Source organism: Pectinophora gossypiella, chromosome 10 (assembly GCF_024362695.1).
Source record: "Pectinophora gossypiella chromosome 10, ilPecGoss1.1, whole genome shotgun sequence".
Lineage (NCBI taxonomy): Eukaryota > Metazoa > Arthropoda > Insecta > Lepidoptera > Gelechiidae > Pectinophora > Pectinophora gossypiella.
In genome coordinates, this window is record NC_065413.1 from 8,710,167 (window position 1) to 8,725,419 (window position 15,253).

At 39.3% G+C, this 15,253-nt stretch overlaps 3 protein-coding genes and 1 long non-coding RNA gene across 5 annotated transcripts; 3 read left to right on the forward strand and 1 right to left on the reverse strand.

The window, feature by feature from the left end:
- Window positions 1-287: 287 nt before the first annotated feature.
- Window positions 288-1,320, forward strand: LOC126370391 (uncharacterized). The gene is made up of 2 exons (XM_050015229.1): window positions 288-319; window positions 372-1,320. The coding sequence occupies exons 1-2, from the start codon at window positions 288-290 to the stop codon at window positions 1,318-1,320; spliced, it is 981 nt and encodes a 326-aa protein (XP_049871186.1).
- A 3,775-nt stretch (window positions 1,321-5,095) lies between these two features.
- LOC126370118 (protein YIPF5) lies at window positions 5,096-6,161 on the forward strand. Its single transcript, XM_050014859.1, has 2 exons — window positions 5,096-5,308; window positions 5,384-6,161. Exons 1-2 carry the CDS (start codon window positions 5,203-5,205, stop codon window positions 6,064-6,066), a joined length of 789 nt encoding a protein of 262 aa, XP_049870816.1. The 5' UTR covers window positions 5,096-5,202; the 3' UTR covers window positions 6,067-6,161.
- Window positions 6,162-6,206: 45 nt separating this feature from the next.
- On the reverse strand, window positions 6,207-13,077 carry LOC126370131 (transmembrane emp24 domain-containing protein 3). Its single transcript, XM_050014880.1, has 4 exons — window positions 12,842-13,077; window positions 12,234-12,351; window positions 6,666-6,793; window positions 6,207-6,481 (listed from the first exon to the last, which is right to left on the reverse strand). Exons 1-4 carry the CDS (start codon window positions 12,995-12,997, stop codon window positions 6,251-6,253), a joined length of 633 nt encoding a protein of 210 aa, XP_049870837.1. The 5' UTR covers window positions 12,998-13,077; the 3' UTR covers window positions 6,207-6,250.
- A 382-nt stretch (window positions 13,078-13,459) lies between these two features.
- On the forward strand, window positions 13,460-14,729 carry LOC126370183 (uncharacterized). 2 transcript variants are annotated; one of them, XR_007566834.1, is made up of 4 exons: window positions 13,460-14,007; window positions 14,185-14,274; window positions 14,365-14,409; window positions 14,590-14,729. It is a non-coding gene; the product is annotated as an uncharacterized LOC126370183 (long non-coding RNA). The 2 variants fall into 2 exon arrangements; XR_007566835.1 differs by lacking the exon at window positions 14,365-14,409.
- The last annotated feature ends 524 nt before the right edge of the window (window positions 14,730-15,253 follow it).

A 15,253-nucleotide genomic window follows, 5' to 3' on the forward strand; every position in this document is an offset into this window, starting at 1 on the left:
GTAGCTTCACTACTCCGTAAAAGGGGAATCAGAGTTATCGTATATCTCGATGACTTTTTACTTATGAATAACGACGCTACATTGTTAGCGAACCAGGCGAACTGGACCGTTCAATTTCTAAAAGATCTGGGTTGGCACATCAACGCAGATAAAACTGATCTACAGCCTAAGACTCGAATAGAATACTTAGGTATAGACTGGGATACCTTATTAAATCAAAAGATTTTGCCACTGTCTAAAATTATTAATATAGAATCATCCATTTTAAACACGCTGCGCAAAGACAAATGGAGCTGGATGGAGGCAAAACAGCTGTTGGGTAAACTAAACTTTGCGACCAATGTAATCCCACTGGGTCTCCTTCATTGCAGACTTATCCAGATCGCAGCAAAATCTCTACCAGACACAGAAAAATACAGGAGTTTTCAATTACCACACCAGGTAAAACAGGAACTGCGCTGGTGGCTTCAAAATTTGACAAAAACGTCGACAATACAAACTGCCCCACCATCAGCCTTCGTAGCCACCGATGCCTCGGACATCGGCTGGGGCGCAATAGTGGACAACAAACATCTGTCAGGTTGCTGGAACAGCTCTCAGGTACATTGGCACTGCAATCGAAAAGAGCTTTGGACACTATTAGAAGTACTGCAAAGAGAGCCGGAACAACTCCGAGGGAAAACCATTTTGTTTCAAACAGACAACCGGACTGCAGCCTCGTATATACGAAAACAAGGTGGTACAAAATCCATGACTCTCCTGAACATCGCAACCAAAATTTTGAACTTAGCCCTACTGCACGAGATCACAATAGTACCAAAGTATCTACCGGGCAGGTACAACGGTCTTGCCGACAGTTTATCCAGACTGAAAACTCAACAGGAGTGGCACCTCGATTCAATGACCCAGCAAGCAATTTTCCAAAGGATGGGGCTTCCGACAATCGACCTGTTTGCGACAAACGCGTCCGCAGTAGTCCCCAGATACGTAAGCGAGGACCAGAAAGACACCATGAGCGAGTTCACGGACGCACTCAGCAGACCGTGGAATTACGACCTGGGTTGGGTTTTTCCCCCCCCGGCTCTAATTCCTCGAGTACTGCAACACCTGAATGCTTCCCTCGGCCACTATATACTAATAGCACCGAAATGGGAGAAAGCATTCTGGAGAGCAGAGGTGAAAAAGCGTGCAGTACGAGCACCTTACCAGATCCGGAATCTCAAAGCTCATCTGATAGATCTTCGAACCAACCTACCACCTCGCAACGTACAGAACATGTGTTTGGAGGCCTGGCGAATACGGGCTGGTCCGACGAAATAATAGGCTGGAACGACAGTGAACGTGAATTCTTACAAACAGCTTGGAGGAAGTCTACGATGAAGACCTATCGCCCAGCATGGAAGAACTGGCTCTTGTGGTGTGCAGACAAAAATGTATCCTCATCAACGCCTAGTCCTAGCGATTTGGCCCGATATTTAATCTTCTTGCACGAGTTTAAAAAATTAGCACCCAAAACTATACTTGTTCACAAGTCCACGGTGGCTACCTTTACAAAACCCAGTCTGACAGCACCATTGAGCGATCATCCGCTAGTGAAGAAGACAATCAAAGCTATTCTGTTACGAAGACCACCGGAAAGAGCGCCTTCAACATGGAACGTAGAAGATCTTTTGCGCTGGATTTCACAAACACGCATAGACGACGCAAATCTGTTCCAGGTATCTCAACGTGTAGCTACCTTACTACTTCTAGCATCGGGGCGACGCATACACGACTTAACACTATTGCATATAGATGCAGACCACTGTCACATCGCAGAAAGTCAAATTATTTTCTGGCCACGTTTTGGCTCAAAAACCGATAACTGTAACTATCGGCAGTCGGGCTGGAGCCTCTCGAAGCATGATGAACTCAATTTCAACCTTTGCCACTGGATACCTATACTCATGAGAGTATCCAATCATCGTCGAAGAGCGGACGCGACTTTAACAAACTTGTTTATTACAACAAGAGGCAGAGTAAAAGCTGCATCGAGATCAGTCATAGCTGGCTGGCTAAGATCAATCTTGAGAGACGCCAAAATCAGGGGTTCCCCAGGTAGCTTCAGATCGGCTGTGGCTACAGATAACTGGACCAACAGAAATTTGGATATGGATGAGGTTCTACGCAAAGGAAATTGGCGTAGTGCGCAGACATTCTTGAATCATTATTTCAAAAATATTGAACCAAGGGAGAACACTGTTTCCACGCCTTTTGCAAGCATGTCACGGTCTTTTACCCCTATATAGGATCGACTGATAAACTTTTCATGTGATTACTAATTAGTACAAATTATCATAAGACTGACTGAGTTTATTTTGAAATAATTTATTGTTTTTACTAAGTACTTTTTGTTACCTAATTTGTTGATTAAACTTATATATGTACTTTACTATTCATGATGCATTTCAATTACTCCTGTCAACTGAATCTAAATCTAATAATCATTTAAGTCACAGTACGCAGAGTCAGCACCGGCAGATATTAAACATCTCACAGTGGGTCAAGCCGAAGGCTCGAACACCTAAATAGAAGCGTTTTTCCCCCGAAGGGTAAAAAACGTATATTTAGGTTTCAGCCGTAAGGCTTGACCCACATATTAATTTACTTGCCGGCTGTTAAGCCTTCTCGCCTCAATTCAAACTTGTACTGAGGAATTAAACTGACGTTCCCTGCCACTGCGCTGACTCGCCGCCGGAAGCGGATACACCCGTATGTTTCCACGATAAACTACTAGATGGCGCTGATGTTTCAAAAGGGTTATCTCACAGTGGGTCAAGCCTTACGGCTGAAACCTAAATATACGTTTTTTACCCTTCGGGGGAAAAACGCTTCTATAGTGTAAGTTTCCTTGTAGACTAGATGTATTTAATGTGTAACGTTACATAATAAATATTTATATATATTTATATATTATCCTATTACATCTACACTACACTACACTATTAATAAAAAACAATATACACCCCGAAGCTGACGAAGTGTTACACCAATAGTGTAACATGGATATGCTTCTCCAGATTAAAAAAATGAGTGTCTCATAAGTTTTCGGATGTACAAAGTCTCTGGCCCATGCCGGAGGACACACTGACGAAAATACATAAAAAAAAAAAAAAAAAAAAAAAACAATTTTTGTAACCATTTTTTATCTAACGTAACCAATTTTTATCTAACCTTACCAATTTTTATCTAACCTAACCAATTTTTATCTAACCTAACCAATTTCTATTTAACCTAACCAATTTTTATCTAACCTAACCAATTTTTATCTAACCTAACCAATTTTTATCTAACCTAACCAATTTTTATCTAACCTAACCATTTTTTTATCTAACCTAACCATTTTTTTATCTCACCTTATCCTTTTTTATCTAACATAACCCTTTTTTCTATCTAACCTCACCCTTTTTTCTATCTAACCTAACCCTTTTTCTATCTAACCTAACCCTTTTTCTATCTAACCTAACCCTTTTTCCATCTAACCTAACCCTTTTTCCATCTAACCTAACCCTTTTTCTATCTAACCTAACCCTTTTTCTATCTAAACTAACCATATTTACTATCTAATATAACCTTTTTTCTAACCTCACTTAACCCCATTGTGCCATTCTTGATTATTTATTTACTAATAAAATAACGATAAATATACTATTATTTTTAGCATCAGTCTCAGTCGGTCATTCTCCACAGTGACCGGTTATTCTCCACAGTGACTGGTCATTCTCCACAGTGACTGGTCATTCGCCACAGTGACTGGTCATTCTTCACAGTGACTGGTCATTCTCCACAATGACTGGTCATTCTCCACAATGAGTGGTCATTCTCCACAGTGACTGGCCATTCTCCACAGTGACTGGTCATTCTCCACAATGACCAGTCATTCTCCACAATGACCGGTTATTCTCCACAGTGACGGGTCATTCTCCACATTGACCGGTTATTCTCCATATTGACCGGTCATTCTCCACAATGACCGGTTATTCTCCACAGTGACCGGTCATTTTCTATAATGAATGGTGAATCTCGTATTTACCGATCATTATCCACATTACCCGTCATTATTCACAATAACCGGTCATTACCCACAATAACTGGTCATTCTCCATAATGAGCGGCCATTCTCCACAGTGACCGGTTATTCTCCACAGTGACTGGTCATTCTCCACAGTGACCGGTTATTCTCCACAGTGACCGATCATTTTCTATAATTAGTGGTGAATCTCGTATTGACCGATCATTATCCACATTATCCGTCATTATTCACAATAACCAGTCATTATCCACAATAACTGGTCATTCCCCATAATGAGCGGTCATTCTACATAACTGGTCAACGTCCGTAGTGACTAGTCACTATCCATAATAACCGGTCATTCTCCATAATGACTGATCAATATTCGTAGTGACCGGTCATTCTCCACAATATCTGACCAATATGCGTAGTATTTAGATACAGCGGGTCATGTGAAAACAGGCCCAAAAGCTTGGCGCTAACTTAGCTATACATTCCATAAACGGTAGATTCAATAAACCTTTGCAATAAACCCATCCAAAGTTAGGTAGGTACGTCGTCGTCATATAACGTGATTTCGCGCGTGGTGCTTTGTAAAATTGTAACGCGGTCGGGTTTAGAGGTGGGCGCTGACCCTTAATCTGTCGGTGGCGGCGGGCCGATGTTTTAAGATCGGCGTGAACTCATATTTTTCCACAAGCTTTATAAGTTGTCCAGGGTGTGACCACGTGCTCGGCGCGCCTGTACTGGGAGGAAATGAACCACAGGGTTAATTTCGACCATTGTCATACCCAAAATGTAGCAGCTAAAAAATATTAACGTACGTATATACTCATAGTATTTTTAAATCTTCCAATTTTGAGTACAAGTCTACAAATCGATCGAAATTTTGTGGGCAACTCTACCGATTTCGCCTTTTGACGATCGGCACCAAATCGTCACCCACTGATTTTTAATTATACGTGTATCCGAAAAAGATGACGTGTTGCTGTCACTGTCACACTGACATTTAGATTTGTTTGACAGACGATTTATGTATTTTATGTCCAAATTCCAAATCATCACAGACGGCGATTTATCGAAATATCTTAGTTTTACTAATAAATATACAAGTAAACAAACTTGCTAGGGGCGGTTAAGAAGCTTCAGTTATGGCAAACTTCAATAATCCAAACGATTATTCGTGGCAAGGGCAAAACACCCAGAACTATTCTTTCAATGGTTCCAACACTTTCGGTGATGGAGCACAGACATTGGGTAAGTAGAAATGAAGTCGTTTACAGCACGTTAGAGTGATGTTACAATATTCTTAATGAAAACTTGCTTTTTCAGATTTCCAGTCGTTTCCTGCCGAACAAAACTACAATTTTGAACAACCACAGGGGTCAATTCCCCCAAATAACAATCAGTACTACAACCCTAACCTGTTTACACCTGCACCGATCCCTGGGGAGCCAGACAGGGAGCCCAACGACTTTGACGAACCACCTCTACTGGATGAACTAGAAATATATCCTGACAGAATCCTAGAAAAAACCTTAGCTGTGCTAAATCCATTCCACGGCCAGTCAAAAGCTGATGATGCTAATTTCTTATTGAGAGACACTGACATTGCAGGCCCTATTGCATTCTGTTTGGCCCTCGCAGTATGTCTGTTCCTTTCAGGGAATAAAGCACACTTTGGTTATGTTTATGGATTATCTGTCCTCTCAGTAATTTTGATGTATTTCTTATTGTCTCTTATGAGTCGCAGTGAAGGGGTGTTTACTCTGTTGAGTGTTGCCAGTGTGTTGGGATACTGTATGTTGCCACTGGTTGTGTTGGCAGGGTTGGGAATATTCATTTCTTTGGAAGGCACAGTTGGTTTGTCCTTAGCTGGGGTGGCAGTCATATGGTCTGCTCTCTCTGCAAGTAGACTTTTTGTGACTATGTCAGGAGATTCAGAGCAGAGACCACTTATTGCCTATCCTTGTGCCTTAGTTAATGGAGTGTTTGCTTTACTAGTACTCTTTTAATTTGTTGTCCTTAATAACTAACACATTAGAACTTTAATCATATGTGTACTTTTCCCCGACTTTGTTTAATTGTATACTGTGTAAATAAAATAATTTATATTTACAACAAGTTGTTATCATTTCTAAACAATAAAACAAAATAATGCCCAAAATATATTAAATAAAATGTTTAATTAACTAAATTTTACATTCTGTTGTATAAAGTAGGTCTGTCACTGAAAAAGTTCTTTAGAATCATAACTTGTGCGAATGCTACACAAACGATGGCCAGGGTTTCGCCCATAGACCAGTAGAACACTCTTTCGTTAAGGTCTTCTGCTCTCTTGCGGCCTTGAGCCTCTCGTAGCCTGTGGTGTGTTTGATGGTCAATTATTCTGTTCAATGCTGAGTGAATTTCCTCTGCTGAAGTCTCCAACTATAAAAAAATATATTTATAAAATACAAGCACAAGAGTGACTAATATCATTAGCAGTTGTTCTATTAAATATAAATCAAATTAACATCAACACTAAGTTAATGCTGTTTAAATTAATTATATTACTAAATAATACATGACATCAGAGTAGATGGTGTTAGATTTATAGAAACAAGTTATCAACCTGTGTTAACACTGTAGCATGATCACCAACTCCTGGCAGAGGCTGTTCAGGTCCAACACTCAGCTCCATATACACCAGCTTATGAGAGAATGTGCTGAACTCGTTGCTGAAACACACCTTGTAGACACCTATAACAAATAACCTTGATGTTAGGAAAAACAAATTTTATGGACACTGTCATAGAATAACTCATAAAATGGAATAAAATTAATAATTGAATTGATGTAATTGAATACTGCCTATATACGTCCCATGACGACAGACTGTGGGACATAAGGCAGTTTATGTTATGTTAATCCAATCAAAAACATAAATGTGAAATGACAGCCAAGTTCAATACAATGATAAATGCTTTGGTTGTTGACTTCAACGACAAAAGAAGTGAGATCTAAATGGGTGCCAAGTTCAATGGTCAGTCCTGAATTTATTTATAAGTAACAGTATAACATAAAATATCTTCTTATAACATAAGATAATGTATTGTAGCCTAAGGTCTGTCTTGGCTAGTTTTGATATATGAATTATAGCCTTCGCAAGTTCTAAAACTACAAGTATTTGTCGGTTCTTATTTTATAATTCCGAAAATTCGGATTGTTGGTAGAAACTAACGATCGAACATAATAATTCTTTGGTAGGTTTATAAAAACTAGCCAAGACAGAGCTTAGGCTACAATACATTATCTTATGTTATAAGAAGATATTTTATGTTATACTGTTACTTATAAATAAATTCAGGACTGACCATTGAACTTGGCACCCATTTAGATCTCACTTCTTTTGTCGTTGAAGTCAACAACCAAAGCATTTATCATTGTATTGAACTTGGCTGTCATTTCACATTTATGTTTTTGATTGGATATCATTACTTTTTTTAGGTATTATTTTATCATTATTTATGAGTAGATAATGATTTTACACTATTGATTTGATGTGCGCTAAATATAAAAATAATAATTAATCCCAGTTAATAATATGTAAACCGAGTATAAGTACCTACTCTTAATTGTAAATAAGTAAGTAGGTATACCTACATACTTACCTACTAAAACGGATATGCCTAAGCTAGGCAACAGTCGGCCGACGATATTCAGTTTTTAAGCTACCGTTGAAGAGAGCTGTCGCATAATGAAAGTTACTCGTAGTAAAATATTGTCCAGAAATAAATTGCTCTCATACAACGGAGGAGAAAAATCAAGAAGAGAGTCCGAGAGTATTGGGTGCATCCCATCTACAGTGATAGATTATTAAATGGAAAATTTTACACGATGCATTCAAAATTACTAGACAGTGCCATAATAAAAAGAATTCACGACCTTCCGGCTCCAAAACTCGGAGCGAAGTGAACCATCGGCCGACTAAACAATCGGTCGGTGTGCGCGCTTGCAAGAAGCTCCATACTGATATTAGCAGTCGGCCGATAGTTTGCTGATAGTTCAGTTTGAACGCAGTTGAGTATCCCATCAAACTTATTTATCGGCCGATACCAAATCGTTGTAGTACGCAGACTTGCATACATCTTCATACTGATTATAAGCCCAACCAAACTATCGGCCGATAGAAAGTCTGTGGTTTGCGGGGGCTCTTAAATTTACTAAGAAGAGCGGTACCTACCTATACTGGGTGTTAGTGACATCGTAACGAATACTGAGAGGGATGATTCAGACCATGATTCTGAGTTAATATCTCGTGGAATTTTCCGTCGCAAAATTCATGAAATTTTGAGTTTTGTTTTTAATTATTTTCAATTCCATATTGTGTTTTAAGCTGCATAGAACCCAAATTTCAATAAAAAAAACAATAATGAGAAATTTTCGAAAATCTTCAATGTAATGGAGACTACAATTTTGCGGTAAGTACCCATAATCAGCTGCTCGAACGGGTTAACGGCCACACGCACCGCGCGCCGCGCGCCCCGCTCCGTACGACCCACTCCGCACGCCCCGCTCCGCACGCCGGCGGCAGCGCGGCGGCGGCGGCGGCGGCGCGGCCTACAAAGTAGGCACTACTAACTGCTCCTATTTCTTTCTCTGTCTATCGTAAATTATAAATTTATTTTATTCTTATTCTTAAATGGACGGATAATCAATCGACAGGCATAAAATTTATGGAATACACGTCAATTTTAAGCAGAAATCTAAAACAACCGACAGAATTAAGTTGACAGCACACGTCAAACGGTTTGCATACCAGCGAGATACCTTTTTGATTCGGTCGGGTTATTCATTCATTTACTCATAGGAATCGGGGCCATTATCTACCTAAAACAGTTGAAACAGTAAATAATTATGAGATTAAACGAACTTACCTGTAAGTGAAGTTCTATCTCAATTATACGAAGCTCCTTGTTCGAGAGGTTTTTAACAGTGTAGTCTACGTCTTATGCTCCAGCATCGTCACAATTTTCAAAGCTCATATCCAAAGCTAAAAAAAAAAAGTTAGTTTCCCGCTTCCGAGCGCACCTGTCAACTAATGTCATTATGTTTAAAGCATGTTTCATGGACAACTCCATCACCTGTGGAAGCTTTAGGGCGGGATATTAAAATTGAAGGGAGGGAGTCCTCTCGAACAAGGAGCTTCGTATAATTGAGATAGAACTTCACTTACAGGTAAGTTCGTTTAATCTCATAATTATACTCGCTCCTTGTTCGAGAGGTTTTTAACAGTGTAGATGTTCAAAGTTTAGTTGGGAATGAAACATTTAAATTGAAACGAGTACCAATAATATGATTATTCATTAATGAATAAAGTACATACATTGTTATCACAAAAGCTAATTAAGCTGCCCATGACTTTAATCCCAATAAAGGCAGTCAGAGGCACAGCCGTCTCCTGATAAACTCAGCGCTGCGTTCCACCAAATATAAGTGCAAGTAAGAATTTCGATACATTTATTCAAATGACCTTTTTCATTAAAATATTCAGAACCACTGAACTAAACTTTCCTCTTTATTATAAGATATTGTTAAATGACATTAGTTGACAGGTGCGCTCGGAAGCGGGAAACTAACTTTTTTTTTTTTAGCTTTGGATATGAGCTTTGAAAATTGTGACGATGCTGGAGCATAAGACGTAGACTACACTGTTAAAAACCTCTCGAACAAGGAGCGAGTATAATTGTATTCTTTGTTGTCATTAGAATAACTAACAACCAACTAACACAACCACCACAGATTAGGTAATTAGTTACCTACTACGTCAATCGTAAAAACAACCAACCACCGACTTAGTATGTAAGTACCTACGCAAAACCTCGCTACACAAAAATCGAGCGAGATCGCGTCTAGAATTGGGCGGACACTCCGCCAGAGTGTTGCCTATCGATATTCTATCGATAGGTACCTAGTTAAAAAAAAACAATAGTAGGTACCTATCGATAGATCTTTTAGATCAATACCTACCATTATTGTTACAAAACAAGACTATCGACTATCGCTAGTATCGATCTAAATGTACTATCACTACTTTCGATAGTTTAGACAATTTTCAAGTTCAACAATTGATAATCTACCTATCGATAGTTCGGCAACTCCGCCGCGTAGGCAATGTCGGCATGTTCAAAGAAAAAATTTGTCCGAGAGGAGTGATCTTATTTTTCTTGTTACATGTTGGTACCGAGGTACTAAGTACTAAGTTATTCGTGGTTTTAAATCTCATTGTTAAATCATCAGTAAAGAACTAATTAAACCTATCCTGTTCTGTGTACAATATTCATGTAAAGTACCTAGTAGACGGGAGCAACGGCTTAACGTGCCTTCCGAAGCACGGATCATTTCACTTTCGGACAATCAGGTGATCAGCCTGTAACGTCCTAACCAACGGCCTTATAAACAGATTTTTGTGATATGTCCCCACCGGAATACGAACCCGGACCCTGTGCATCATGAGCCCATCGCTCAACCACTGGACCACATAGGCCAAGAAGGTTCTAAGACATAATTAAAGGATCCTGGGACGCAAGACCTCCGAGTTAGGGCTTGTTTGATCTGTCTTGATGAATACTCGGACGTGAATAGCCGCACGGATCAAGGGCAACGCGCGCCAATAAAGTATGCATTACGAACAGATACTATTTCTTTTGAGATGATAGGTATCAATTGGAATTTCCTGTCGCAAAATTCATAAAAAAATAGGTTTTTTTAAATTTTTTTCAGTCCCATATTGTGTTTTAAGCTGCATAGAACCCACATTTAAAATAAACAAATAAAAATTACTAATTATTAAATTTTATCAATGTCATCAATAAATAATAACTACAACTTCAGTTATGCACAGCCGCACAGGTGAATAGCCGGCGCACGGGTCAAGGGCAACGCGCGCCGGCTAGAAAATCTAGAAAAAGGTACAAAATGGGTCATATCTCCTAAACCGTAAATAATTGCTGAACATACATGGGGGTGTTTCTGGTAGCTAATAAGCCCTTCTATCTAATTTTTTATTTTGAACCTGAACTTGTGGGCCACCCTGTATAAGCCAAATTTGATACGTTTATGTGAAATAGTTTTTGATTTATGGGGGGGTCAAAAGTGGCTCCAAATGGTTCGTGTAATATTACACACGGTGCGGCTCGCCAGTTCTGTTCCTTGAACTTGGCTTGACACGCGACCGCGTGTCTAGATTAATTGTTTGTTGATAATTGTATGGGTGTCAGACGTCACACACACACAGATTGGCATGTACAATAACATCAATATGTAGTGTCTGTGTAAAATGAGGTGTTTTGTATGAAGTATACACCTAGAAACTATATTGATTGAACCAATTGCCGATTTTTACCGATTGTAGTATCCCTGTTTCATTCCCATCATTATACAGTCATAGTTACAAGATACTTAGTTCATCATGCAAATATCTCTGACTACCCCAATTGGGCTTAGTTGTGAGCTTATGTTATACAGTCCATGGGTCACCATGTTCATTATCTATTTAAGTGAACATGAAGATGAGTGAAGCACATAATAATGATGGGTGATCCCCCATCCCGTGATCATGGCACTTGCAACAGTGTCGAAATATCGGGAGTCTCATATCCCCATTTAAACGCGGTAAGAACCCGTTATTATGTGCTTTAATTATGATAATAACCGTGTAAACTTAAAACAATGTATGAAGATGAGTGGATATGATGAGGACAACTGTAGTATTAAATGAAAATGATACACATTCAACTCAAAACAAATCAGAGAAATAACAGGAAACTCTAGTGCTATGAGCACATTCTTCTTATCGCCAATATGTAACAAATGAATCATCATTCTTTCACTGTTAACTAATTAGACATGGTTCCATTAAATTATAAACATTATAATGCTATACAGGATTGCTAGGTATAGCTCGCCTATACTTTAAAACACATTAGGTTCTATGAAAAACATGCACTTGTGCTTTAAAGATGTAATATGCAGTAAAATTTAATAATTCTTCAACAGCCACTATTAAAATTTTAGTAGTTTATCTATCTATCTATTCATCCTGCATCTTTCTAATGCTGAGAATTGGCCTCCTCTCTTCCACGCCACTCTTTCCAGTCATATGCATGTAACATTATATATTTTATTTAAGCTTCAGTACCTGTGTGTTGAGCTACAAACTGGTGTGAGTCATATTGCATCTTCTGCTGCTGGTATATGATCTGCTTGTTCGGACCCTCAATCTTCACATCCACATCATACTGACCACCAGTAATGACCTGTAAACATAATGTAATTCAATTAATCTGTAGCTCTATAGGCTTAAACATTATTAGAATTAAATAAAAAATACCATGACTAAGTATTATTATATAGGCTAACTTTAATATTGTGTGTAAATTGTGAGTAATATTAAATAACTTTTCATATCTATCATACTTTCGTTATTGAAGGAAACAACAAATAAGAAAACAGTTTTGTATCTTTCATTGCAGTTTAAAATTATGTAGTAAATTATGTATTTTCAATATTGTGTGTTTTCAAAATGGATGTTTAATTTCGTACAGGTCTTCAGTAAAATGTTATGGAAAAGACTAAATGGAATGTTATGGAAATGTTATGGTGTGTTGTATGGAAAATTTTGATTGATTGAGAGGTTATGTTACACTAAGTCTAAGTGTCAAAAAACATTGTATAATGAATATTAAATCCATCCGTTACGTGGTTGCCTAGTAAATAAAACTATATTAAAAACTCTGATAGACTTACCTGGTATTCAAGAGAAGCAGAAGTGTTTTTCTCTATATCTTGGTAAAAACATTCTACAGCGCTATCGGGTAGCTCGAATGTGAGCTCCACACCTTTGGAAAGTATTCCATTTATTAGTGATAATAGCACAGTAACGAAAAGAGGTCTAATATACATTTTTTCCCTAAAAATCGATGAATTCGTGAACCTACAAAATACCTACTCCTTCAGAAATTCACTTTGACAGTTTGACAGACACGTAATTGGCTGCGTTCTAAAGTCGAGTCGACAACAAACAATTGTTTATTGGTTGCGTTCAAGATATTCGTAAAAAAAATGCTTGATGCAAATAATGTGATTCAGAAATTGTTGACAGAAGCCATTTAGGAAAAAAAATGTGATTCAGAGTGTAGCGCACAAACGAATGCACGTAATCCCTAATGGGGTAGCTAGTTAAAATTCCAAAGTTGTATATGATGGATCACAGACGTGATCGATTACCTATAGATCATAAAAGAGGGAGAAATAAGAGGGATATGCCCTCAGAACTAACATTCACATCGATGCGCCGCGGTGTGTGAAGCGGCCGCATTGAAACATTTCTGGTAGGACCGCTAATAGTTAACTATCACTGTGTCGCGACGACTCTTTTACACTTGTGTATATCTATCTATAATTATGTATATAATCAAAGAATTATGAATCTATTGTAGGGATGTGAATGCACACATACTAGACTGACGTCGCGAATACCAGTCAGTATGTGTAGATAGGATGTAACTCTTACTCACTCATAGGTTCCTATGTCAGTGATCAGATCCTCAATATGGCTTTCCTTACACCTTTCCTTTCACCTCATGGATACGAATTACTTCTCCATCTGTAAGTTAAGAAACATAAATGAACTACTGATTGGTGATACAACTACCACCTACTTGGTGACACATCACCCTGCAGAATGTAAGCTTATCTCTCTTAATGACTCTGGCTGAACACCAGCGTATGTGATCTTATTCATTACTCTCAGGTTTTACTTTATGTCAGTTAATTGCCCTTTTATACATGACCCTTTCAATGGTGTGCTTATCAGCACTTAAGTAACTAAGTAAGACTTATTCATTAGTGTGCATGCCAGCACTTGGATGGCCAAGAAGGCCCTATTCATCAGTGTGCCCGCCAGCACTTGGGTGGCCAAGGCCCTATTCATCAGTGTGCCCGCCAGCACTTAGGTGGCCAAGAAGGCCCTATTCAACAGTGTGCCCGCCAGCACTTGGGTGGCCAGGAAGGCCCTATTCATCAGTGTGCCCGCCAACACTTAGGTGGTCAAGGAAGACCTATTCAACGATGTGCCCGCCAGCACTTAGGTGGCCAAGAAAGCCTCTTATAACAGTGTGCACGCCAGCACTTAGGTGGCCAAGAAAGCCTCTTATAACAGTGTGCACGCCAGCACTTAGGTGGCCAAGAAAGCCTCTTATAACAGTATTCACGCCAGCACTTAGGTGGCCAATAAAGCCTCTTATAACAGTGTGCACGCCAGCACTTAGGTGGCCAAGAAAGCCTCTTATAACAGTGTGCACGCCAGCACTTAGGTGGCCAATAAAGCCTCTTATAACAGTGTGCACGCCAGCACTTAGGTGGCCAATAAAGCCTCTTATAACAGTGTGCACGCCAGCACTTAGGTGGCCAATAAAGCCTCTTATAACAGTGTGCACGCCAGCACTTAGGTGGCCAATAAAGCCTCTCATAACAGTGTGCACGCCAGCACTTAGGTGGTCAAGGAAGACCTCTTCAACGGTGTGCACGCCAGCACTTACGTGGCCAAGAAAGCCTCTTATAACAGTGTGCACGCGAGCACTTAGGTGGTCAAGGAAGACCTCTTCAACGGTGTGCACGCCAGCACTTACGTGGCCAAGAAGGCCTCTACATTGGTGCACCATACTCTTAGATGCAACCCAGCCAGGAAATACTTCTTCGATTGCGGGCTACTCATTTGGACAACGGTAGCCAAGGAAGGCTTCTACAATTGCAAGCTATGCATACAGACAACGTCTTCAATTGTGGGCATTACTTATTGATGCCCCCTAAAGAGTACTCATCTATCTTTACAAGTCGCATTGCCGGCCGGCCATTTTAAACACAAGTTATCAAACAGAATTAGGCATCATCGTTAGTAAAATTATAGTCAAATTAATAAAAGGGAGTTATATCACCACTACGTAGCTTTAGTAACAGCATCAGCGGGACTTTCTGCACTTTTTCACTCATATAAAAGTTAAACTCACTTTAACTACTTTCTTAGAAAACTAGCTTGTCAAGACAAGATTTAAGACATAGACAAGATTCACTTCATCATAAACAGCCTATATACATCCCACTGCTGGGCACAGGCCTCCCCTCAATCAACCGAAGGGTGTATGGTGTCGTGACGATGAG

Coding starts and splice junctions, on each gene's coding strand:
- LOC126370131 (XM_050014880.1), bottom strand. CDS start 12,997: ATGTATATTAGACCTCTTTTCGTTACTGTGCTATTATCACTAATAAAT. Junction 12,352..12,841: donor CTGCTTCTCTTGAATACCAG/GTAAGTCTATCA, acceptor TTATGTTTACAG/GTCATTACTGGTGGTCAGTA. Junction 6,482..6,665: donor ATGCTACAGTGTTAACACAG/GTTGATAACTTG, acceptor ATTTTTTTATAG/TTGGAGACTTCAGCAGAGGA.
- LOC126370391 (XM_050015229.1), top strand. CDS start 288: ATGGAGCTGGATGGAGGCAAAACAGCTGTTGG. Junction 320..371: donor GGAGGCAAAACAGCTGTTGG/GTAAACTAAACT, acceptor CCTTCATTGCAG/ACTTATCCAGATCGCAGCAA.
- LOC126370118 (XM_050014859.1), top strand. CDS start 5,203: ATGGCAAACTTCAATAATCCAAACGATTATTCGTGGCAAGGGCAAAAC. Junction 5,309..5,383: donor TGATGGAGCACAGACATTGG/GTAAGTAGAAAT, acceptor TTGCTTTTTCAG/ATTTCCAGTCGTTTCCTGCC.